This window comes from Anas acuta, chromosome 19 (assembly GCF_963932015.1).
Source record: "Anas acuta chromosome 19, bAnaAcu1.1, whole genome shotgun sequence".
In the NCBI taxonomy this organism is placed as follows: Eukaryota; Metazoa; Chordata; class Aves; order Anseriformes; family Anatidae; genus Anas; species Anas acuta.
The window spans coordinates 3490649-3517140 of NC_088997.1; the positions used below are offsets into that span (position 1 = coordinate 3490649).

Here is a 26492-nt window from a genome sequence, read left to right on the forward strand (position 1 = left end):
TGTGTAAATATGTAAAAGGGTACAGGCTGTCTGTTAAGATAAGCAGAACACTGTCACCAAGCTTGACTTGCTCTTTAGTACTGAGTTGGTATCATGCCTGCCTGAATATAGGAGAACTTTCTTCTGCTGTACAGCTGTCACTTCTTTTAAGCCCCTTTCACCAAGTAAATCAGGGAATTTTAAAGCTGTGTTGAGGGAAACCAGACCAACTATTTAAATCTTATACATTCAGATAGGAATCGAGGAGGATCTATGGCTTTTACCTGACTTTATGCAGGAAGTATTTCTCTGTTCCTAACTTGTACTTTTTGCAGTATTTGTTTCTCAGCTGAAGGAAGGTGAGGGCAGCTTCTATGCACGCGTTGTTCCAGCTGATGAGTGCTGAAGGTGGCCTTATGACAAGCTGCACGTTATGATAGCGAAGCGTGAGTGTTTACTGTTGTACAGGGTGGCATGTTGATTAGTATACGCAGCCCAATTAGCAGTAATCACAGAGCCCTGCCTCTTCAACACTCACAGCTGCTTTACTCTTACAAAGAGGGCCAAGCTGAAGTAAATTATTTTAATTAGCCACATGATCTGCTCTGGAGTTGGTGTCCAACGTTTGCAGTAAAAAAAAGTGCCCTCGTGCTTTGCTGCCCTCACAAAGAACTTAGAGCTGATTTTAAACAAGAGGTAGGGAAACAGGCTGGGATGCCTGATGTAAGTAACTTACTGTGAGCTGGACCTGAAAGTGACTGTGCCCTGACAGCACGTTGCCTTTGTGGCTGTAAAATAGATCAGCCAGGGGCTGTAGTGCACCTTGGTGTTTGCCTGCGTAAGTACCCTGGAGCCCAGCAGTGAATGGCATTTTCTCTTAGGTATTGCACAAAAGAAGTCATCTTTTACCACACTGAAGACACTTAACTGTTAGTTGCTGTCCTCATTAGCTTTTAATGAAACAGACTAGCTGAATTGTGGTTTAAATTACTGTTTTATTTAAGATATTGGTAAAACTTCAACAGTTTTTCTGTATAAACAGCATAAATAAAATATGGATGACTAATACATGGTTATAACTATAAACTCATATGTGAACTGTAGAACAAGATTGCAAATGGAAAGTCCCAACACTGTTAAATGATTAGCTTTAATTTATTCACTTTATAAAGAACATGTTAGTTTCATGAACAAGGTAACACAGATAGCTCAACAGGAGCACCCAGTGCAGCAACTGACAACACACCTGGCTATCTACACAAATACGCGTTTGGGCGTAGAAGTACTCAGGGTGATCTCAGCCAACTTCCCCTGTTCTTGGTTCAAGATGTCTTCCAGAGTGAAGGAGAGGGAGAAGAAAAAAAACCAACACTAACAAGATGCAATTGCGACATACAATAGTTGTACTAGACCCTAAGAGGTGGGATTTAGTTTTTCTTTAGCTTTAGTGCTGGCAAGTATAGTGCGATCGCCTGCTTATCAGGGACTGGAAAAGAGTATGAACATTTAAGTCAGAGGTTGTGTTAGTGCTTCATTCTTACTTATTGCACGATACAAGGGTAGAAAGTTTTGTTCCTGTTGCAAAGAGGGTATGAATTAAAGAAAGATTGCCCTAGATTACAGGCGTGAACAAAGCTGCGGTATCCCCTTCGATGGCTTTGTTTATGTGACTAGTGCTGAGTGAATAAATTGTGCTAAAACAGCCCCTAATTTAGACCAATCTTTCTCTTTTTTTTTTTTTTTTCCTGCAGAACATTGCCAGGGTAGGGAGGATTTAGTGAGGAGATAGTGGACCTGAACTACAGCAGTCATGTCTATAAACACGGAACTCGTTATGCCTCATCTTATCTGCCCATAGGACATGCATTTCTCACTGACACACAGTGTTCCAAAAACAGAGTGGAGTTTCTATGACAATGTACCACCATAAATGTGGTGTAAGTTAGGCTGCTTTGATATTGTCCTTCAGTGTTACAATGCAATCTAAATCAAATACTGAATGGTTTTAACTTGCAAGGACAATCGATGGCACTTCTAGGTAAAAGAAAAAAGTTATATACATGCGTTTCCACCCACCTTTAGTGCAAATCGAAATGGGTTAACAGCTCCCTGGTCTGGTGCTATACTGCTCTCTGCAACGCAGACATTCCTCAGAGTTGCACATTTAAAAAGTGTGCACAGGAAACTATCAGAGTGGGGATTGAGCGAATCCCTCTAGTACTCACAGTGAATAGCTTACGAGTGAGTTTTGAGGAGCTTCAGACAAAGCCTGAAGCCCATTTCTCAAAACCAACATAATTAAAAAAAAAAAATGTTTTCACTACCTACCTCCTAGTTCTGCAAACACGCTTAACACGTAAACTGAAACTGATGCGGGTTGTGTTAACGCGAAAAGGGATACTTCAGCTCTTTATTGGAAAGATTCGTTATACAAATTTCACCACCACTAAGATGCACAATAAAAATACAAAACACAGGTCACAGACAATCTCAGTATCAACAGTTAATAAATACAATTAGATACTTTTATATTAGCCTAATATTTTTACATTGTCACCAGCTAGACACTCAAAGTACGAGATACAGAACACTTAGATACCGTTAGAGGGGGATTATTGCTTACGTTAGCAAGCAGCAAGTAAGGGCACAGGATTTTGAACTGAAGAGAACTACTTCCTATCACCAGTGGCATTAAGAGAAAACACTGCATTTCACAAAGCACTGCTTTTTTGTCTAGTGTGTAGAATCAAGAGCAGCATATATCAGACCAATAACCACTACTTTAATATTATAGAACTTTAAAGGACTTACCTTACAAATGGTTCCTATCTACTCTATAAATATGCATTTAGTGAAGAAATGAACACTTGCTATCTATACAATGTTTTTTACCTGACCACACTGGAACTACGATGGTAGATTTTTCTCCTAGCAAGATAAATGGTATGAGTAGCAGAATTATCATGTATGAATCCACACCTAAAAAGCTATATCCTTCCCAAAACAGCACACATGCAGTCCAATGCTCTTCAACTGCTCCTGCAGACTGGGAAGAAGTTTATCATTCGTAACACTTTGTCATTCTAATTACTCATACAAACAATTGCACTTACACCACCTTTCTCTCAGAAGCACGCTATAAGATGGACTCACTGCATTGTTATTACTGCGAATAATTTAAAACAAAGGCACCACAGAGATGCCCCAGAGTTGCATATTTTACTGTTTCTCAAATTTCCTTAGTAAGTCTAACTTGGAACATATGCTGCAGCTAAAGAGAATGTTGACAACAGCTAAGGCTTAATAAGATGACAGATAAGAGCCAATGATCCCATAAGATAAAAAGAAAAAAGAAAATAATCTCTGAATAAGATCAAAGGAATCTAAAGCCACACTCCAACTCCTGGTTACTCACAAAGCCTTTTGCTATTCATCAAATTGCTTTTAAAATAGTGCATCAAAGATCGGAGAAGCGGAAATTGGCAGAATTCAAACCTCGCCATCTCATCGTGTTGAATAATCTCCTGACTACTTATAATACTAAAATACTTTGCAAATTCTAGCTAAATACTAACACTGTTATTAAACTGTTACTGCTAAAATGATATGATGTACAATAAATGCTTATGAAGACTTACTTTATTCATACTACTCCAAATGTCTTCATGTAACAAATGAAAGAAACAGGATGTGCATTGAGTGGAGCTGATGGGAACAGTCTGCTTACTTAGGTCCTAATTTAATGCTCCCTTAAGGGTTAACAGCGCCTCAGGGCTAGGGCAGAGCAGGTGGGTTCCCTCTGTCTGTTTCTGAGTTCCACAAGCAGTGCTCTGCTTATTAACACAAGGGCAACTGACACTCCTTACTCTTCCTTCTGAATTTGGGTTTAACCAAAGCAGAGCCCTGGATTGTCAGTGGATTTCACCCTCTGCACTAAACCCCAAGCACATCCCCTGCTCATCTGCATTCACTCCGGATTGCGCCGGCAGCCCGGCACCCCTTCTGACGCATTCTGGAAATCACCAAATTGCAGCAATGATGGTCCTTGTAGACACAGCATCTTACCATCCTTCATGCTGCAACTTTTTATTCACTTAAGTCTTTGCCATCCAGAAATCATTACTGAAACCAAACATCTCATCAAATTGCTCATTATTCCTAGCAAGCAGTTCTCTGGTTTGACTGGGTGAGTGGCAGTAGCATCGTACTGAACGTCTCCACAGACATGCGTTTGTTTTAAGACCTGAGATGAAGTTACGGTGGAAAGAGGTTGGCTCAAAGCATTAAGCACAATTATATTTGATTAAAACTAATTGAGAACAGTTTCCTAAACTGACAAACAAGAAAAATGCCACTAAAAGCACCAGAAAGATACGAAATTCCCTATGCTGAACCTCTAGCCATAGGAAATATATTTTTTTAAAAACTACAAAAAAGTTTTCTTCATATTCCACATTTTATGTTACAGGAAAAAAAAAAAAAAGGTAAATTATGAGTCTGTACCTCAATCAGAGTCTGAGAACAGAGCGGCAGGAGCTTAGTTTGTCCATTCCTAAGTTACCTGGTAAAACCTTGTATGGCTTTTAGTCTTTTACCTGCAAAAGTGGATGTAATTTTCTGATTCATCTTAATGCTAGCCTGAAATAAACAGAAAGCAGAACACAAAATAACCCACACAACCTGGACTTCTATGGAAACTTCCCCCCCACTCTAAAAAATTTGGCAGTTCTCAACCAGAACCCTTCCTGACGTATTGCTCCAGACACCTCCCGGGCGGGTTCGGGTTCACCTTCCTGCAGGCTCAAGGACTGTTCCCTCCCAGTGTCTGTTCAGTGCCCCAGCGGCTCGGCTCTCGCTAGTGGATGTGGCTGGATACTCGTGGGTGGGGGTGGCTGTGGCATTGCTCAGGGTGGCACCACCAGCAAACTTTGTTGAGATTGAAACAACTACATTTGTTAATTCCTAGGTCTATTTACACGTGGGTTGAGCTTTGCAGGGGACTGTAGTACCGTTCTGAAATGCCCACCTTTTTTTTGCTTCCTGATGATGCCAGTTTATTTTGGGAATGTCTATTGGGAGAGTCTGAAGGGGAAACACAAGGGGGATGGTTACATTTTACAGCATTGATGAAGGTACGAATCTGGTATACAATTACTTTGTCTTCGCATCAAAAACATGCTCTCAGGGTAAGCGTTATGCCTAGCCAGCCTCCACCACGGGGAGTGTCTTACCAATGACCTGGTGTTACTGCGGCTTCGGACAGGCAAGTACAGACCCGATCCTTCTCTGTGGGAAGGCTCTTGAGCCAAGAGGGGCGTGTGAAACTTTGGTTTGAGCCTGGCTCCTCGTCGCCTCTTCCCATTACAGAACCGGAAATGAAAGCCCCCAACTCGCTTTCCCAAGGATCTGAACAGTTCATCTTCCAGCCCAAAGAAGATCGGAGACAAACCCTTCCCCCTGTAGATGCTCTGCCCTGCAGCACGCAAACTAAGGGGAGCGCTGGCCTCCCTGGGATCGCTCTGTCCACAAGCTGATGATGCGGTGCTCTCGGGTGATTCGTTCTTCTCTGTTAAACCATTCATCAAATTCGCATTCTTTGGTATACCAGGACTAAACACTTGAATTGGTGGCAGATATTTGGCACTCTTAGGTGTACTAGTTTCTGTGTTTGTCAGGTCTAAATAGCCTTGATCATCGAACAGGTTAATGCTGGACCCTATGCTTAAGCTAGTTCTATCAGTGAAGGAATCCACTCGTCCTTCATACCCTAGGTCTGCAGGTGCTGAGCATTGGTGCTGGGGCCACGGTCGTTTGCAGTCTCCATGGTTTTCCTTATCTTCCCCATTGTCTTCTTGCCCACCTTGAAAAGAGTTCTCTGTCCAGTCCGACTCCTCACTAACGCTGACTGCTGCATTCATGTCCCTGAGAAATACCACAATGACAGTAATGTTGTCGCTGGAACCGGCATCGCGAGCAGATGCCACTAATTTATGTGCTACCATGCTGCTGTCACCATTATTCTCCTTTAGATGGTCAGCCACCACTTTGACTGCCTCATCGGGATTGACTGTGTCATAGAAGCCGTCGCAGGCTAAAATGAGGTAGTCTTCAGAGCCATCTAGTACAGTGGAGGCAGAGTCTGCATCCCCACAGATATATGGCTTGTGCTCAGCGTCCCCTGTGGAAAAACAACAGACAGACACGAGGCCATGGGTTTGCAGCCACAGCATCTGGAAGCCCTTTTATTAACACAGCATGGAGCCGGTGGCTCTCATCGCCAAGTTAAAGAGATTACTTGGAACAGCCCCTTGGACTGCAGAGGTAAAAATAGAGGTCACTGCTCACAGCTGTATCTTCAGCTGTATTTCAAGTTTTGATCACTAGAAAATGAAAGTTTAATTAAAAGGAAAAGCAAGGCTGAAAAAGGAATTAAAGCCCATTCTTACCAATAGCTCTGGAGACTGACAGGCTCCCGTTCACCCTCCAGGCTCCAAACCAGACCACACAGCCACCAAGGGCCTCAATGCGTTTCTTCTCATCCTAAACAGCAAGGCAACACACGACTTGTTTGAACAGAGCTCTTAGCACTCGCCATCGCACTCTGAACACCCCTCCAGATGAGGACAAAGGATTTTCAGATTTTCATGCTACCTTCCAGCCAAACCAGAGTAACTGGGCCATAGTCTGCCACTCTGAGAGACACTGGCAAAGCAACATTCAGTGTCCAAGAATGCCATATGAAGCCAATACCTGTCAGCTTCAATGGTAAGCACGGGTGGGTGGGTGGGTGGGTCAGTTTAGAACAGGCCATTCTCACCTCTCGATCTGGTTTGTGGGGTTTCATCAGTTCCACAGCTTGGCCTCTCCTCACAAGCATAACCTGGGAGTCTCCAAGCCAAGCCACATGCAACATATTTCCTCGGATGAAAGTCACCACCCCAGTGGTTCCACAACGCAAACTCTGTAATGGAGAAAAAAAAAGCCTACAGTTTTAAATAAGCAAACCAAAATCATTTCAAAGCATGTGAACATGCGGGCTTTCTAGGATGCTTGCAGCCTGTTCTCAGGGGGAATGGGCACTGCTTTCCTTACTGCTGTGACTGTTCTGCAACAGTCCCCCAGCACCAGTGCAAGCCATTGATTTCGCCTTGAATTGGAATCACATTTCAGAAGCTGGGCTCAGCCAGTGATCTGCTGCTGTTCTAGCTGACTTCCCAGGCCTGCTTCCTATCTGCTGATAGAGATGCATGCATGTTAATGATCTTGGAGGGAGGTTTATTTGTAAGCATCTCAAGTTCCCTGCACTTAACTCAGAGCCTTGGCATAGGTTTAGGAGGCCTAGGAGGCAATCCATTTATTCTTGCTTTCTGGAGCTAAGAAAGATTTATGTTGTAGATGAGGAAAAAAAAAAAAACACAGCCCCCCAAGGACTAAACCTAGTTAGCATGCGAACATCAGAACAGCAGCAGCATCCTTCTAAATGAACTGGATGTTGTGAGAAGTGCGAGGGTGACATTTACACAGAACGTGAAGGCCACCACTGGGACCAGTACAGACTGGGCACCAACAGCTCCGTGCTGCCCCCCGGCTGTGCTCAGCTCAGCGCCTGGTGCACCCTGCTAACAAAGGCAGCAGGAATGTCGCTAATGGGGCAGAGCTGTGTGCCACACACCTCTGTTAGCCCAGCACACCACAGTCAATTTATTGATGCCTCATACCAGCATTTCTTCAGTCATTTTCATTTTTATCTTTGCTATATGGTTCTGGGACTAAAGGGTGCTTTGCACCACCTGTTTGGTTCCCTGATCCTCCTTAGGAGCTTCCATTCAAGCACACAAACAGATCTTGCCTCGTTTGCTGCCCCACTGCACTGGAAACTGAGGTTTGTGGATAAAACTAGGACTCCTACTCTCCAGGTCAACTCGCAGCTACGCTAGACAAGCCTGCAGTGTTTGAGAAAGCTAACAAATCTATGCAAATTCTGGTTGTTCCCGTCTGAGACCTGTTCTGATAGCCTGATGTGCTGGAAACTTGTTCTGCCTGTCTCAGTGGTATGATATTACCAACTTTACCAAGCCAACTTTTTGTTTTGGTTTGGTTTGGTTTTTTTTTGTTTGTTTCATACACAGAATTTGTCAGTTAATACTTTCAGAATCTAGCCCTTCTCTCCCAGGTTTCTCAATCACCTCTCTGGCTGCCTTCTGCACAAAACGCTCATCGGTCACACGGAAGGCTCGGCACAGCGCCTCTGCCGGGTCATGCTGAAACATCTCCTGATGGACCATGTTCACATGGAGGTGGATGGAGGCATAGATGGCAGCATCCACTCCCCCGTGACCATCGAACACTGCAAAGTAAGCTTGCTCTTCTTGGTCCTGTCAATGAAAACAAATTGAGAAAACAACTAAAAGAGAAAGCAATGGAAACAGTTAATTGGATTGTCTCTCAAACTTTTGAGCTTGAGATTTGTAATGTCCTCTGTGGGCGTTCACCAGCATTAAACTGCACTTAGAGCCAGACTCCACCAGAAAAACAAACTACTCAGACTATCTGCACTTTCATCAATGGGAAATATGGAGAAAAATTTTCACTTTATTGCTAATGAATTCTACCTGCAAATTGCAGGAGACGCTCTGCAAGGATCACCTGTGTAGCTCTCTCAGTGCTCCTTATGTCTCGTTTGCTACAGTTCAGTCACTCAACTCAAATAGAAAGTGCCATTCTCTTCAAATAGAGCAGGAGTTTTTGTGACTGCTAAAATCACAGAGAGAACAACATCCAATACAGTTCGCATGAAGTCTACATTGACACTGGAATCCACCAGGGATAAATACCTGTATGGTTAAAATGTGAAGCCAGCCAGCCTCTGCTTTCATCCTCCCCCCCCCTCTTTTTTTAAATCTAATCCACATCACCTTAGATGCCTGTTTTTAAAATACCCGTATGTACTCTCTCATCGGATAATTAAATGTGATTGTATTCACACATCAAGTACAGCAAAATCACTCATCTTCAAGTCAGTTTTCTCAGCTTCTCCTTATCTGTTCAAACAGAGAAACAAAGCTCTGTACCCAGAGACATCAACTCCTGTGCCTATTCAGACATATAACACACCAACCTGCTGTCAGTGCCAATTCAACCTTGACAGCCATCTCAGTGACTAGAATATTTGTACATTGTAATTTTTAAGTAATGGGCTCCAACACAAATTGGAATAAGAAAGCTGACAATTGACAGGCAAAGGAAACATCTGCCTCTGTTTGCATTAATATCATTTAAAGGCAAGAATTTGGATAGGGCAAAGAAAATGGTTATTAAAGTGACAGAATGTAATAAAGAATCAATTGCACAGCAACCTGATCCCAATGGTAAAATTCTTGCCATTTTCTTTTTCTTGCCATTTCTCTGTGTCCAGTTTTATATCTCAAGGAAGAGCAAGCACGAGCATTTGACTGGTAGCCAAATAAAGAAATTAACAGAGGGAAGTCTGGTCCAAGTTCCAATAAATTACTCATGTTGCTAGATTCTTGTGTGAACTGCACTTTGTTCTGTAAATTTTGTGTTTGTTTAAACTTTCTTTCTTTGCTCTTGCTTTTGACTTCTTCCTACCAAAAGATAGGCAAAACACCTCAATCCTGCAGGTAATACAATGCATCAGCTGCCTCTCACAAACAGGGCTGCTTTCTGCATATGGCAGGTCACTTCTTCAGCCACTGCATGAGCGGCTACGTAAGATGGGTCAGATACAAACTTTGTTTAGATAGTATTTCACCAGAAGTCTGTGAAAGTTGCTCTTTTATTTTATATACACTACACAGAAACTGCCATACAGCTGCTGTAATCACAGAATCAACTGAACTCACACAGGAGCATGTTTGCTTCCTGACATTCCATCCTTCTCAGGTCCATCACATGTATGGCTTTCGTCTTCACAGTAAAAGACTGCCTAGTTCCCCCAGCAATGTAAACTGTATTCAGCACATGTATTTACCTTCCATAGAATCTCATTTTACCTCAAGGTTGAAGAGCATGTTGAAGTCTGGAATGCAGACATGCTTGTCTTCCATTTTCCTGCGCATGTTCTTGATGGCATGGATGGATGTCTCGTAGTAGCGGTGGGGCTTCGGCTGGAGCGGGAAGTCTTTCACCCAGTTGCTGCAGATCTCATGGAGTTTGCTAAAAACTAAACGGGCTAGCTTCACTGTCTCAATCTCTGGGGGAAGCAAACACCACAAATAAAAGGCTAAGAGTGTTATTAAGTGAGATTTTTTTCTTTTGCATACATTACAAAGATGAAACAAAACCATTTTAGCCAAGCAGTTGAGATGGATGTCAGCAGGGAAATTCTGGCTGCTGATACATTAAAAGAGGAAGCCAAACTCACCATAATCAGCATTCATCAGTGCAAAGCTCATTGTTTGTCTTTTTAGTCTAAACATTCCTCCGTGCCTTTGGGGAACTCATTTGCAGCATCAGGAAAAATGAAAAGCAAGTATGTTTCCCTCAGCATTTGATCCCCCGTGTAGCTCTGCACAGGGTGGTGTAGCTGTGCCACAGAGCCCTGATAGGGAATTCTTCAAGGCATACAGCATCGCACACGAAAAACACAGCCCATTACAGTGATGTATTGTTTCAGACCAAACCACCGATTCACAACAACACCTTACTGCAGAACTGAGGCAGTACGGTAAATAAACTGCAGAAAATAATAGCATCCTTTTAAGATGCTTCGGCAGTGTACAAATTCGGGTTCCTTCTTAGTTGCATAAGATTACTGTGAGATTCCCAAATAGGCAGCACGTCAAAGAAATCTGCACGAGCAAGTGAAAAAAAAAAACTATAAAGGTCTTAAATTTAAGAAAATGCTGAACTGTCACTCTTGAAAAGTAGCTGAACTGTCACTCTTGAAAAGTATTTTAAAATGTGAAAACTCAGGCACTGTCAGTCATTCTGAAGTTCAGGGAAGGGAAACAGAAGTAAGTATCAGAGTCGAACATACCAAAATCTCTTTTATCTTGGTCATTCACCAATGCCAGAGATCTTCAGAGCTAAACAACAATCCCTACACGTCAATCACATCTCACAGAGGAATAGCTCAAATGCAAGAGTAGAACTGAGAGATGCTGTGGCCCTTCCCTCACAGAAACCCTGTGAAGAACCTACAAAGCAACATTTGCTGCTTTCAGTACTAGGTCTGCACAAGACGTGGGCTATAATGATTTGGAAGCCAAGATCCCTAGCAGCAAGTATCATCCCAGTTCCGCTGCTTATGAGTTGGTTCAAGCTTGATCTTCAAGAGCAGCCATTAAGCTCGAAGTAAGCTATACGTATAATCGAAGGAAGGAGTCCTGACTTCTGGAAATCATACAATTGGGTCACCCAGTGCCACCATAGGAATGAGTACCAGTTCTCCCACTACACCTATCCTGCTCGCACCAGGGTCACCAGGAATCTCTGTGCTGTTTTTAAAGAGGGAACATATACAGCCTGAAATGTCCAAATTAAATTTTCCAGAAGGAAACCCCCATAGACTTACTCTTCCTTTTTTATTTGTATTGTTTTTTCTAGTGGGCATATATGAAGGGGAAGGGCGTACATTTTGGTGTCACATAGCTGTTATAATTCAGAGCATCACTCCGAGGGAGGAACGGAGTAAACCCATTTGCTGTGCTGAAACACTAAATACCCTTCCCCAGCAGGGAGTATGCGTACTGTCAGCATCATCAATAATTGCTCCTGAGGTTAAAACAGGAGAAAGGCCCACAACAGTCAAACCACCCCCTCACAGCTGTAAATTACTCATCACTCGTTAATGCTGCAGCACTGAGCCAGGGCTGACTCAGCTGTCATTGTGGTTGTGTCATGGAGAATTTCATTTCCCTCCTGCTGCTCCAAAGTCCCCAGTGATGGAAGTAGTGCTTAATTCTACCACAGCTAGTGGGAAACCCAACTCAGGCATCATTATGATTTTTAGTGGAAAATCAGAGTACAGAGAATGGCAGTAATCAGATTCAGTTTCTTAGTACTTAAATTTTAAGGCCTCTCCTGAAAATTTGGGCAGTGTGACAACAGGGATCAGAACTCAGGTTTGTAGACGTGTCACTGACCAAGGTTTTCCTTAATTTAAGAAGTCTGGTTTCTGACTAGCCAATGACCTCCTTCTGTCTTGGTTAGAGTAACCCCATCTCCTAGCATCTGGAAAGACTGGGTAATGGGACTTTGCAATTTGCTTTGTGAAGTCTGCTGGGTATTTTTGATACCTCCACCTTGTAACACAGTCCACGGACTCCCTTGGTGGTTCTTTAACAGTGCCAAAGCTCCAGAAGAACATCTTCCTCCCCAAATCGAGAAAACCGAATGTTCTTAGCTCTTAACCTGACCTTTCAAAGGAAAACAAATGTCATTCAATTCTCATTGAAGCTCCCTTGTTCCTCTCCAGTTCAACTGAAAGAGAAGAACCAGCCATGGCCTATGACTCTAAGATTCTATTCTTGGTATCCAAAGACACATGGTCAGCCTGAATACTTCAAGCCTATGTTTTTACATTCCTGCATTTGTGGGCTCTGAACAGTTTTCTTTCTCTTCAGATTAGCAGTCTTCTTTCACGAGGCTTCTAGCTCCTTTCCAGCAGCACAACAGTAGTTTCTTTTACCAGTCCTAAGCATGCAATGATTTCTGACTTTGCTCTACTCAGAATGAAATGTGCCACTAAGGAAATTTGGATTTATTTTTTTTCTAGCAAATTCAAACTTGAAGCAAATCAGGTAAATGTCTTCTTGTATTATACAAAGTAAAAATCTTTCTGGCCTTGTAAGAAAAGCTGACACAGAATTGGACATCAAAGGTAGAGAGCTAAATTCAGCTTGGTTTCACATTCTGCAGAAGTCAAGACATCACTAGGATGAACAGTGAACCCTGAGCACAAAAAATGAAGATGTAGAAATCCCATTTCCATCACCTGCTACAGCTCCCTTTGTTTTCTTTCAAAGCATTAAAGTCCCCTCTATGATATCAGTTAAGGGCACTCATCGATTCCAGCTCTCTAAGTAACTAGCCTGGGTTTCTCAGATGACTCCTACTAAGAAAGCTGGCGAGAATGGAGTTACTGATCTTTTGCTATTAAGTCTCCTGCAGTCCTGCATGAATACCCCTAATTTCGTTATGTTTTTATTAGCCAAACCTTATACTATTTAAGCTAATGCTCTGTTTTGAAAATTATCATTTCTGTGAAATTGAAGTATTCATATGAAATTGCTGCTTCACTGCGGTCCAGAAGATGTTCTCCGTCTTTCTCTACCCCTTTATTTTCATATTGTAATGCCTTACGCTGCATCTGTAAGGGCATATTTTATCTTCAAGTACCTTCATTATGACAATTCACCCCAATGTACTATGTCTGAAGTCTCATACTTTTAGTGCCTGCTACAGCCCGTACACATACCAATCTCTGTTTGCATCTGTGTATTACAGATTTACTGATTTAAATATATTTAAATGGAAATTTCTGTAGGTGTGAGTTTTTTTTCCTTTTTTTTTTTTCTTTTTGTTGAACTCTTTAGATATTCAGTGTGGAGGCTTAGTCAACATTTCCTTGGAGACTGTCAAATATTTATGCAAGTCTCAGAGATCTCAATTTGAAATTAATGAAGGCTGCTCAGCCAGAACAATGACAAATCTATTCCATTTACCTGCTCAGCAGGAGGACGCAGCAGTGCCTACAAAAGGGAACCCATCACTTTTTTTTTTTCCTCAGGTTTGCAAAGGCCTCTGAGAAATACATGAGAATCTTCCTCTCCAAGTAGCCAGATTTGTAGCTCCTACTTAACCCCAGAATCTTTTTGTTTGTTTGTTTTAATCAGGAATGAAGGGAATGGAGAAAGTGGCTTGGTGACAGTATTTTCCAGATGGAACAACAGAATTCCTTTCAATACATGTGAGGAACACTGGTTTTTATTGTAATAAGCATCTCAGAAATTTTTTCAAGGCTGTTCGTTGAGTCAGCATAATTCTGAAACGTTTTAATGCATGGAAGGTACTTGGCCTTGAACTGGATGCTGCAAAAATCTTGACAGCTAACAAAGATAAATGGAGAAAAGGAAATTTTCCTCTTAAGGATGAAACATGTTTATACTACCCTGTGCTGAAACTATAAAAAAAATAAATTAAATGCCATAGTAAAAACTACACTGACAAATAATTCAGAATTAATTTCTCTCCTCCTACATATCTTTGACTTTCCTCTAAGAATGAAGGAGAACAACTCAGGCTTGCAAGCAAGCAGCGGGAGCACATAATCACAAGTGCTTATAAAGAAATTCAGGGCCACCAGATACAGTCCTACGCCTTATGGGGATGCACTTAAAATAATATGGAGATGCACTTAAAATAAAGGATTGACTTACACCTGGTCTTACGGAGCAAAAATTAATAAAAGACACAAGTACAGCCAGAGAAAGGAGCAGATAAATAGAGAAAACGTAATGGTAAAAGTTGAAATTACACAGGTTAATATTCAAAAATGAGAAACCTCTGACTAAGAAACCAGCCACTAGTGCTATCAGAAGAGGTGGTGAATTCTCCATTCATCTTTTTATATCACAACAGGGTATTACTTTACAAGTGAAGCTAGTCCAATCTCGTTGAGCTAGCTGGTAGCAGGAGCTAATTTAGGGAAAATCTAGTACCAATCACGTGGTCAGACTAGATGGATCACTAAAGACACTGATGACTTTAAAACCTATGAGTTATCTGCAAGACAGTCTGGTACCCTGTATAAATGAAAGATCCACACCACAGAGTTGTACATTAGCATGCACAGATGTACTTACGTATGATCCCATCCGCGTTGTCCACATGCTTTGGTAAGTAGTGTGCTGAAAGATCACTCTGAAGGACTTCATCTGAAGTTGCTCTAGCTAAAGCAGCGGCCAGAAACGAAGGGCAGTTACTGAAAAAGGACAGAAATACACATATATTTAGCAAGGTAACTTGCAGTCAGGGTGATACATAACAATGCTTTTCCATATACAAACTGGAATGTGGACCTTGTCCAAGCTTTGTAAAAATTCTGAGTCGTCTTTGTCAAACAGCACTGCAACCCTGCAGCAGGAGCTTCTCAAGCTTACCACAAAGATTTTAGTAGCATCGCATCATTCTTACATTCCTTAAGTTTTAATGTTCCATTTCTTAGTCTTTATTTGCTTTCCAAATCTAGACTTGTCTCCCCCCTGCAGAGTTTGCCTTCAATCCTTGCTTAGTGCACACTTCCTACATGTGCATTACACACTCTTATCTAAAGCCCCTTCTGTCCAGCTCCTCCTAAGAAATGGAGTCAGGATTCCAAGGGATAAGAAGAAGTCTTCCGTTTTCAGTTTCCAAAACCTTACCAAACAACACTGAGTCAAGTTAAGGCCCATAGGAAGTCTGAAGTTGACTTGCGTAAGGTTAAAAGGGAATTAAGCTCCCTTGCGAATGTTCTCCATCAAGAGAAAAGTGGCTTTAACTCACTGTAGCTTAATTAAACCTGATAAATTCCAAGGTTAATTAATCTATAGCAAACCGAGGCCACTTCAATGTACATTTTCTCATCGAAGAGGAGTTTAATAGCCCTCCATTTATGCATACCTGTGTATTACCCATTGGCCTGCCTTAACTTTTCCAGGCATCTCTTGCTGAGGCAGCCTGAAACTTCCAGCTTCCAGTTATCATCAGGGGGAACAACGCCCTGCTGAGATGTGTCCACCCCTGCAGGACCATGCAGAGACACAAGAGCTAGCTCTAGCCTCAGAAACAGCCCATCTGCAACAGAATAGCCCAACGAGCAGGCCAGCCATGAGCAAATGCACTCGCTGAGCCTATTTCTCTGCTTGGGCCCAGTAAGTCTGTGCTGATGCTTGCACCACAAGCAGAGCAGAGGAGCCAGCCTAGAAGCATCCGTCCAGCCAGGTCTGGAGTGGACAAACCTCCACGCACGAAGCACGGACTGGTCAGGCCTTGCTGGGAGCCCTGCAGAGCACAGAACAGCCGCTGCTTGCGTTCCCTCGTGGTTTGGTGCCCAGGGCAGACGGTTGCACTCGGGGCTTTTCCGAGAGGCCGTTGCACCCTCGTGTTTTCCAGATCCTTCATACCAACTGTTGCTACAAACAGCAGGGTTATGTAACACATTCAGGAAACGTACACAAACGGAGTCCTCTGACCCGTGTTATTCGCTATTCGATGCGTCCATAAATTATTTAAATAGCAGATTAGCAATAAATCTCTCTTTCCCGAGTGATGCGCTGTCACCAGCCGAGCTCTGGCCCTCGAAGTTATGCAGAGAGCCGCTCGCGCTGCGTTGCTGCGCCGCCAGTAAGAGCATTTCCTCGAATTAGCAGCTGAGCATTCCGCTCACGCAGCACGGCCGAGCCTCAACGTGCGCGCTAATGAAGCACGACTGCTTGAGGAAATCAGCTGCCTCGGGCTGGCTCTGCCCAGCACCACGCAGGAACTCTGATCCTATTTACATACAGCAACGCCTGGTGCTAAGAGTAATCAGTGAGAGGAAAACACACCGGGACCTCCTTCACTTCTGGCGCATGTAGAAGCTGATTTTCTATCTAGTCTTGTCTGCCTTTATTTAGCTCACAAAGAACAGGTTTTTCACTTCTATTATTAGCTCCCATTCCCCAGAGCCGCAGTACGGGTTGCTGTTCGTGTTGCACGCAATTTCCATGTTACAACAAAAGCGAGGGATTGCGATGCCTGGGACAGAATAATTATGTCAGCGGTTAGCAACACCACCAGAGCAGCGTTCTAAAAAAAAAAAATCCAGAGCAAGATTATTTATTATGGCACAGCCTAAATAAAGCTCAGCAGAAGAATCCACGCCGAAAGCATTTACAAACAGCAGCCTCCCTCAGACGGCGCTCGCTTTAGGCACCCCCGTACTGGGACCAGCAGGAGCCCGCGCTCTTCCCCTGCCCAAGGCTCACCCTCAACAGCTCAGTGCAGAAACTTTTGGGGAGAACCAAAATTGTTCCGTGCCCTTCAAGAACGGAGACAACGGATGCTAAAAGGGACACTTGGGACCTCGACAGCAGAGGAGAAGGACCTCCAGCCACGAGCCCCTCTGCTGCATCCGATGGGGCTGGGAAGGGGGAAGGCCACGTCTCCAAAGACACACAGCCATGGGCACTCGTAGCTGGCACTTCAGACACTGTTTCATGTATAGCGACAGATTGCAAAACCAAAAGGTGCATTTAGAGCCTGTGCAGCTGGACAGAGTGCTTCCCCCCTCAGCTCCAAATGCTATTTAGTGTCCCTGCAGCAGTTGCACCCAGGAGCTCTTTATCTAGCCAAAGAATGCATTTCCATTACAATACTAAACCTACACAAAAAGCCACTAAAGATGTTATTAGATAAATTAGAGGTTTTTAAGTACATCCTTCCTGATTCTCTGGCAGTGTGGGCATGTTTAGAACACCCACAGTTGCATTGCAGCAATCCTGGAATAACTCTGCTAAGGTAATAAATCAAACCTAAAAGTGGGCAGTTTCCATCAATTAAGTTTGAGAAAAACAGTCTGAAGTGGGTTTGACTCAGCCCACAGATTATTATGTTACCAGTTTAACACACAACTCTTCTCCTTGCTGATAACGTTAAAGTGGCAAAGATTTTCCAAACATTTTCTCTGAGCTATTCCTCTGTGCTCTAAATCTAATCCAAGGTCTCCTACTGAAAAAAAAAGAGATGGCAAATTTAAAATTCTTATTGCAGGAAAGGTCACCATTGAGGTTTGAGTGACTTATCAATTTTGATAGAAAAGGTAGAGAAAATAAATCGGCTGAAGGCTTTCTTTCTATGTCTGGCCACTCTTTGTCCTAATAATAACAGCTGCCTGCCAAAGAATTAATTGCCCTTGACATTTGTTCATCACAAAGCTTCTTATGTAGCCTTTATAGGGCTGTGCCGTGTAAGCAGCAAAGTGACCAGATGCAGACAGATGATTTCCTCTTCCTGATTAGCACGACACCAAATTCACTTCTCTTACTTCGCTTCTGAGAGGGCTTTAGTTGAATTACTTCTCCCCTTCAAGGAACAGCAGATTGAACTGGAGCTTTTGACTGCTTTTAAAATAGATTACATCTTGAAGTCAAAGTGCTAGCAGGACACTTCATTATTGCTACACTGAGACAAATGAAGAACCAGGTCTGGTATCTTTGGTTTTAGAGTGAATGCGAACACTCAGACAAGTACCTACCGCATCCCCCAAACCACCACAGACCCACACTCCAACAATAACTCCCTCTAGTAGTCCTCAGCTGTCCTCACCTCTTCCTTCACCCAGAACAAGTGGCTGCAGACAGGATCCACGGGGACATGGGAGGTGCTTCATGCCCAGCTGCTGGCGTAACCACGGCTTACCTGCTGGCTGGCCAAAAAGCAATTCTTCTGCCCCGTTCCAGACATTGAAATGTTCTTAGTCATGAAGTTGTGGCAAACTGAAAGCAGGAGGGCACAATCTTGTTTAGCAGAGAGCTGTGAGCTAGAATACCTACGACTATTCATAGCCATGCCACTAAATCAGGAGCTGACCTTGGACGTGTCACTTCACCACCCAGACCTTCAATTCCTCACCTACAAACAGGGGATGATAAGGGCACTTCCTGAGGGAAAGGAGGAGAGGGAGGAAGGCTGTAGGAGGCTTAATTTGATGTTCGTGAAATACTCTGAGATTTCTAGATAGGTGCACAAGTGAAGGGAAAATATCAAGATGATATTTTCAACTTACACAAGATTTATGGAGCTCTCACAGCTTTTTGTGCTCCATATTCTCTGTTCTCATCTGCTGCCAGAAGTGCTAAGAGGAATACCCAGGCAAGTGGGAGCTCTGGACAGGCAGGTTTCATCTCACGCAGGCAGCTAACACGGTCATAAACAACTGCACAAAGTAAACACATTTTGAAGCATCTCAAAAATGAGAAAACCATGAAAGAAATACATCAAGTTCTTAAAACTTGGTAATGCTGATGTTTCTGGAGCATTAGCACCGCTGATGGAAAAACGATGCTACAGGCACATTACTGCCCCTGACCAAAATACATGATTGAGTGCCACCAGAGCTGAGAATGCTTAGGCTGTCATGGGCTGGTGTAACTGATGAGGCATCACTAACTCAAATAAAGCAAGAAAAATGGACTGAAATGTACTGGTGCCTTTCAACGGCCAAAATGGCCAGTAAATCACAAAACATACAGCGTTCCTATTACCTCAAGAAACCCGTGACATTACAGAACACCAATTGTTTTAGGTAGAATGAAACATGATTTAAATAGAAATGCTATTCAATCGGCTGAAACACAAAACAAATCCACAGGCACACGGGGTAAAACATCGTATCTAGTTTCACACAGCAATCCAAGACCAAGAACATGACCTGAAAAGAACCAAGTACAGCACATTCCCATAAGGCCTATAATTTACTGTGTTAGTAAAAGGCTTTACAGGGATGACAAGCTAACGGCACCCTTTCCAAATACATTACACTGGGGATGCAGTTTGGTAAACACTCCTGTGTTAATGTGGCCTGCTGCAAGTTCTTGTTAGAAAGCAAGTCCTGCAAGAATTCAATTTAAGAAAGCCCTCATTTGTCCCCCGCCTGCATTTACAAAACACTCCAAAGTCTCATGAGACTTTTTCCAGATGGAGCTTCCGACGCGGCCTGGAAGCTCTTTGAAGAAGCCTTTAAAGTCTTTATTATTGAAAGTTCCCATGCTGAGAGCTGCAGCAGTAACGAGCAGAGAAATTCTTTGGGAAGGTCCTTTGGCTTTTTCCCCAGCCCTCTGTTCAGCCACCCCTCGTTCCAGCGGCCAACCAGAAAGACAAGGTACGAGCTGAGGATTTTCTGGTTGTCTCCTAACTTCCTTACGTCAGACAGCCTCAGAGAGGAATATTCTGTTAAGCAGTCATTAGACCCCACACCGATTACGGGTGTATGCTCTAATTACGCCAGCCAGATGCTATTTCCAGCTCCTGGCTCTGCACGTTCTCCTCTCCTTACTCACAAAGCATCGCCTTCCCCTGTGAGCTCACCGCTCTGCTCCGACCTGGGCTGTTCTGCTGCTCTGCACAGCAGGTGAAACTTTTGAAGCTTATTCAAAGCCTTGTCACAATGGACAAATGGGCTACATTTTTTCCTAAAACGTAGCGAAACCCTGCACTAGATTTCAGCTGCAGTGAGTTACTAAAACAAGCAGGCAAGCAAACAAAAAGAGAAGAAAAACAAAACCAACAACGCACCTCTCAAAAGATTGCATAACCAAAGCTCCTTGAGAAGTCATTTGAGCTGGCAGTGTTGAGACAGTAAAGATGCTTGATAAATCTGTCTGAAGGAGCTGAAAATGTTCTACACAAGGAAGCTGCTATCTATAGGCTTCCCCGAGACAGCTGCCTGGCCACATTCAAAATGATTCCGTCCTTGTGGTGACAGTTGTGAGCAGCAGAAATATAATACACCACCATTACAAAAACACGCTGCTTCTGATATGTTCACCATGCCTATATTCTACACAGACACTGCAGGGGTAAATAAACATTTACATTAGTAAATATTTAACCTTTTGCCTTGCACTCACTGCCATATCTAGAGCATGATCAAGTTTATATCGATGTTTTCCTACAGGTAAGTCTATCTTAACTAGATATAAAAAAAAGAGAGGTGCACTGCTCATCAGGTAACATCTCCAGCAGCTGGATTGAGATGCACCAGAGCGCCCCTCAGACTCCAGCATCTATTGCTGTAGTCATTTCGTAGTAGCCGTATCTTAGTTGTCAAAGCATTTACGGTGGCTATGATCTCAGAAATGTCCTAAAGGCTTCACAGATAAATATAGCTAATGAGAATAAAATTCCTTTTGTAAGAACAATATTTTCCCTTTGCAAATTCTTTTTAGGCTCTTTTTAGGACATTTTTGCTAATGGTGAATAATACAAGTTCTCAATTGACTTGCAGCCACTGAAGGTCTATCTCATAAAACAGAATAAAACCTTACATTAAGCTCTTATTTGACAGCTATTACTTAGAGATACTTTATAGTCTCTCTTTTAAATAACCACCTTAAAAAAAATAAAATAAAATAAAAAATCCCTTGAAACAAGCCGTTAACTGTCACTTGTTAAGCACTATGAAGAGATTCAAAGAGATTGGTTTTCACTTGTTCACAAACTAAGATAAATTACCCTAACCTGGGAAAATATTCAAATTCTGTCCTTGTTTTCTTTTTTTTAGAGATAGGAAGAGTCAATAAACTGCTCTCTCTAGTAAAGTATATGTGAAATAGGTATGAATGGGAAACTCTGAGAAATTACATTTGGCGATCAGATGGGAAATTTGCAGAAACTCACAACTCAATTAGTGCGTGTTGGCACCGATCCCACTAAAGGGCTCAGGTGCTGCACTCATCTGTCATGTTTTTTGCTAGGATATTATAAATAAAGAAGTAAAGAAAGCGGTGTGCTGCATGGCACAGCAAACCGCCTAATAACAAAAAAAATCAGGAGAGAGAGCAAAATTAAAATACTGGCACAATGCTGAAAAAAATTGCTCATGAAAGCGTGTTTGCAAAGCCATGGTTTATCTACCCCATCACCTGAGCAGCTGGGAGAGCTGCACAGGGCTCCCTGAGCCCTGCCTCCAGCCGAGCTCTGCAGGGACACAGCCGCTCCGACTGCCAGCCCCAGAGGTCCCAAGGCAGCTGGCTTGGGGTTTGTCTGTGGGTGCCAAACCCAAGATCAGGGGCCTTTCCAGATACACCCCCAGCCTCTCTCTGTTTCAGGACACTACACAGGCTTCCTAGCACGCTGCTTGAGGAGTTAATCAGGGGCAAGAGAGGGGGGCACTGCCCTGGACAGGCACTGTGCCCCCAGCCCCGCACCATTCCCACGATTGCACCGTGAGCTGGGTCTGACCCTCCAGTGCTGCCAGACCAATCCCACCAGTTTTCATAAAATGTCTGGTATTTAGTTGTCATTCAGACTTCAACCCCGCTTTCAAATGTTATTAAACCTGGCCCGCAAGGGTGAGCGGATTCGTGGGAGGACCCTGGTGGGCAGACAGATGCACAGCTGTAAAAGCCTCGTTCCCTTACAAGCCAGACTTTTGAAATTAACTTTTGGAATGGTGCCACTAGAATTTCATCCTCTGATACAGGTCATGAGAGGAAACCCTTGACTTTTAGCTAACACTCTTCAGCACATGAATTAGACTGAGACCTCTAATCCACGTTGTGCTGTGCAGCAAGTCTCTCCTTCCTTCCTCTGAGGCCTACGTGCACATGACAGTGCAGAAAGCTAAGGAGATACAAGCAAGACAAAATAAAAAGTCAATTCTGTCTCTGTGACAAGGTACAATGTCACATAGGCTAGTGTATGTTTAAAAAACAAATGCTACCGACAAAGCATCCACCCAAATATTTGTGATTTTGTGACTTATGCCAAGAAATGATTGACGTGGAAGGGATGACCTGTGAAAATCCAAACTACATAAAGCAGCTCCTACAGAGCTGTTTTGCTGAAGACATTATCTGTACATTGTCTTTGAAACCTAACTACGATTTCTCTAGCTCATTCTCACAACACGGCAGTTTTGAGGTTACTCAGGTATGAGTATCAACTCTGCAGAGCTGATGCCACCTGCATTAAAGCCTGCTTTTAAAATGACAGAAGTTTATAATAACATGAAAAACCCTTAAAAAACGTTCAAGGAGCTGAAAGGAAAATTACTGCAAAAAATTGAATTCCCAGAAGAGACGCTATGATAGTTTTCTTCATTACATCGAAGTGCTGAAGATATAAAGTTTGCTCTTCAAATCATATTCCAGGACTAGAGTACTTCAGAGGTGCATTACACTCCCCTGCTATCATAAGAAAGGTAAACCTAAACTTCGAAGGAAGGCAGAGAAACTATTTCACTACAGAAATGGACCAGAATCCAATCACAACTCTGAGCAGCTGAAGCTGCCTCTATGTATTAGTCTCTCCCTGTCTAAATTAGTCCTTTCCTGTCTGAGCAGCAGGATTCTGAGGGGTTGGACAGTTTTTTATTAAATTTTACTTACTGCTATAAAACATACTTTAGAAAATTGAAAAAAAAAATATAACAAATTTTTAAAAATACCATCAAGTCACTTATTTGATAGGCATTTGTTATAATGCTTAGATATTTTGGGCTCAGCTATGTAAGTACAACTACATAGTCAAATATCTATATTCACCCTATCATTAATTAATCAAAATAAAGATTATTGGCATCACCCAAACACCTGAGTCACATGTGACTTTCAGGAATTTACACTGAAACAAAGTATTTTGTTGTTGTTGTTTTACAGGGATTAGCTTGAATATTTCCAGGGTGCTTTCTCTGCTCAAACAACTGCTCACCATTGGAGTGACACACATACCTCGTCACCGAAGGCTTCTGGCTGCCCCTCCAAGTCCCCGTCACTGCCTACTTAGCGTCCCCGTGCCTGGAGTGGCAACGGAGTCTGCATCTATGCAAGATGCACGCCTACCTGAAGGAACACATTTCTTAACTGGGAAACCAACGTCAACAACTATTATCTCACAGGGAGTTTCTCTGCCAGGCTGGGGCCTGTTACAAAGCTCTACAGGACATTAAAAATGTCATTGATTTCTCTCTCTTTGGCTCTCAGTCAATTTGAAAGTCAGCATAATTCAATATCTTTCTACTAGTTCCATTAGCAAAGAAAGGAATCCATGCTTCAATCTGCGCTGCCTTATTGGAAAAAGTAATTTAATTTTACATCTGAAAGCGTGCCAACATCAGCATAAGACCATACATAGTATACATAAAATTTAATTTACAAATTCTGTATTTTGTCAAGCTAGAATGAGATGCTGACTAAAATCAATGACAGCGTCTGAACTTGTCCTGAAGATATTTACATATATTCTTTTTATTTCAGGTACTTTATGTCCTAGCTGGAGTTTTGATGATCTCTCCTTACTACATTGTATTAATGACCTACTAGCCAGAGCAGTTCATCTTGCAGACAGTGTTGGTACAGCAGGCATGCTTTGCCTGAAAAGTTCAGACATATCATTTATTTACCACTACTTCATCTCCTATTTTTTCTCCCTGCTAAAAATAAAATTTCATTGATATTTCCCTTAACTTGAAGAGATATGCTGTATACAGTTAACATGTCCAGAAACAAAAGTTAAATAAGAATCCCTCAGTGCAGAATATCTATTTTATCTCAGATCAGATTAACATGCCAAAGTTCTCTGATTACTAGCCAAAAAGAAAAATGTATTGAACTGTGTAGTAGTTTGCTTGATTTCAAACAAATGAAACAAAACGCTCTATAGCAGTACATACTGCTCTCTTCATCTATATCTCTACCGCAGATCATTATTAAGGCAAATAAAAGTAAAATGACTTCTCAAGAAAAAAAAGAGAAAGAGGACAATGAATCTACAGTACCCATTCAAACAAACTGCTTACACCACACAAAGCTATTCCCCAAATTATTGTGTCTGTATTTATTGAAGTATTTGTCTTCATGTAAATGAGAAAAATAAAAGTTGCAGGCCAGGCTTTTCAAATGACATTTGATCACTTAACTTCTTTCAAACCCTTGGACAAATATCAAATATAAGGCAAAACACAGCCCGGAAGATTTACGACCACTGAGTCAGCAGAGAACATTCTCTCTCCCTTCTCTCTCTGGTGAGACACAGTTCATCGTACAAATGGCTTGGGTGTTTACGCCAGATGTAGGATTAGATAATTAGTCATCTGAGTCCTGGATGTCAACTCTTTTGTGATACAGAATTTATTCCAAATGCACCATTTATAATCAGTTGACTTGCAAAAGCATTCTGGTGTTATACAGTAATACATCTTATGATGTACAGCCAAATATCTGCCACTCCATAGCAACATATTCTATTTCTGCTGGAGCAATACCCTGCCTGAACTTAGCCCTTCCAATGGCTTCATTTTTTGTCTGTAGGGTAGGGATAATGACAGTGACCTTTGGAAAGCAGTTCCAACTCTAGCGGTGAATACTGCCAAGGAGGAGTAGGTATTAGTAATTAATCCCAAATCGGGGAAGGAACAGGAGATCTGCAATTCACTTGCACTGATCGCCCGAAAATATTGCTGCTCTTTTGCCTACATTTCTGATATGCCAGAAAATCAAATTAAAATGAAACACGATAGGTCTATACATCTTGAAAAGTCATTTGAGAGGTAAACACATAACTACAAATACATTCAAATATTAAACACTGGGGCAAACTAAAGATTTATCCAGAACTTAAATTTCAAAATTACCAACACTGATACACACTGAACAAGACACTAAATGGCTCTGAGATCAGAGTGCATGCTCTTTTACAGGAATAAACTTTTGCTTACTTGTGAAGGATCACATCCTAATTCCCCCTGTCACTTACCCTCTGCAGAATTGCAAAGGATATTCATGGTAGGGTTTTAGTTATTTTTCTTCAAAGGACAATCAAAATGTTTTAGCTACTCTGTTTCACATTAAAGTCCCAAATGCATTCTATTCTACTGAGCCACATACTTATTTCAATCATTCTTAATAAATAACAGTTGCCAGTAGTAGTTAAGCCAACAGATCTGAATTATTTATAGTGTTGAGGAACAGAACAGCAGATAAAATGCATTAGGGCTTTCAGTTGTTCTTGCCTGAATGACACTATGGCAGCCTTCAGACGTTTTTCCAAAGGCTGGTGCTATAACACATTCTGCTTCCAATCCCGATTTAAAAGATTTTCTACAGAGAAAACAGCCAAACCTACCACCATCCATCTTCAGTGATCGCATTCACAAAGAGCGTGTAAGAGATCTGCCCAAATATAGTACAATACCATGGATTTTAATTTGATTGAACAGGTCATGTTCAAACTACTCTCGTATTATTCAACAGGACTTGGTTACTTAGATGCCATTTAGCATGGCTGTTTGCTAACAGTTATGTATGTTAACAGTCTAGAAGCACCTCGTGATGTTGAGCTCGGTGTTTCTCTTTTCCTGTGCCTATATTCCTTCCTTCCTTCCTTCTGCTGCAAAAAAGCACAGCTATCACCTTCATTTTACAATGGCAAATCCAACTTCACACTGAAGAGTGGAATGTGGAAATCCCAAGCCTCACCCTTCCTCCATGCCTAGGGTTTTAAGAGACCAAATCGTGAAACACCGGACACAGGGAAAACAAGAGGGAAAGAAATTATCTCGACTACACCTGACAAATTATGTCAGCCGCTCTCGCTGAGGTTATGCTCTTTGTGGCTTAAAAGATGCATTCAAGTATCTGTCTGGAGTGACGGATGGGATGGAGTACCTCTGCTGACCTCTGTCTGGGTAGAAGCCTGGAGGAACGTCCTGCTTCCTCACCATGTACGCACATCACAGGGGACTGCACCAGTGTGAAATGCTCTACGCACGATCGATTCACATGGAGAAGCGTGCCCACAAATGACAAGGA

At 42.4% G+C, this 26492-nt stretch overlaps 1 protein-coding gene across 3 annotated transcripts in view; it reads right to left on the minus strand.

Annotated features, from left to right (window-relative positions):
- Nucleotides 1-954: 954 nt before the first annotated feature.
- Nucleotides 955-26492, minus strand: part of PPM1E (protein phosphatase, Mg2+/Mn2+ dependent 1E) — a 67386-nt gene continuing 41848 nt past the window's right edge. For all 3 annotated transcript variants that reach the window (XM_068655784.1, XM_068655783.1, XM_068655785.1), the window contains exons 2-7: nt 14808-14926; nt 9993-10192; nt 8166-8354; nt 6797-6940; nt 6426-6519; nt 955-6157 (exon numbers count right to left, since the gene is read on the minus strand). In XM_068655784.1, the coding sequence (XP_068511885.1) occupies nt 5088-6157; nt 6426-6519; nt 6797-6940; nt 8166-8354; nt 9993-10192; nt 14808-14926 (1816 nt within the window). In that variant the 3' untranslated portion in view covers nt 955-5087. The remainder of the gene's footprint in view (nt 6158-6425; nt 6520-6796; nt 6941-8165; nt 8355-9992; nt 10193-14807; nt 14927-26492) is intronic.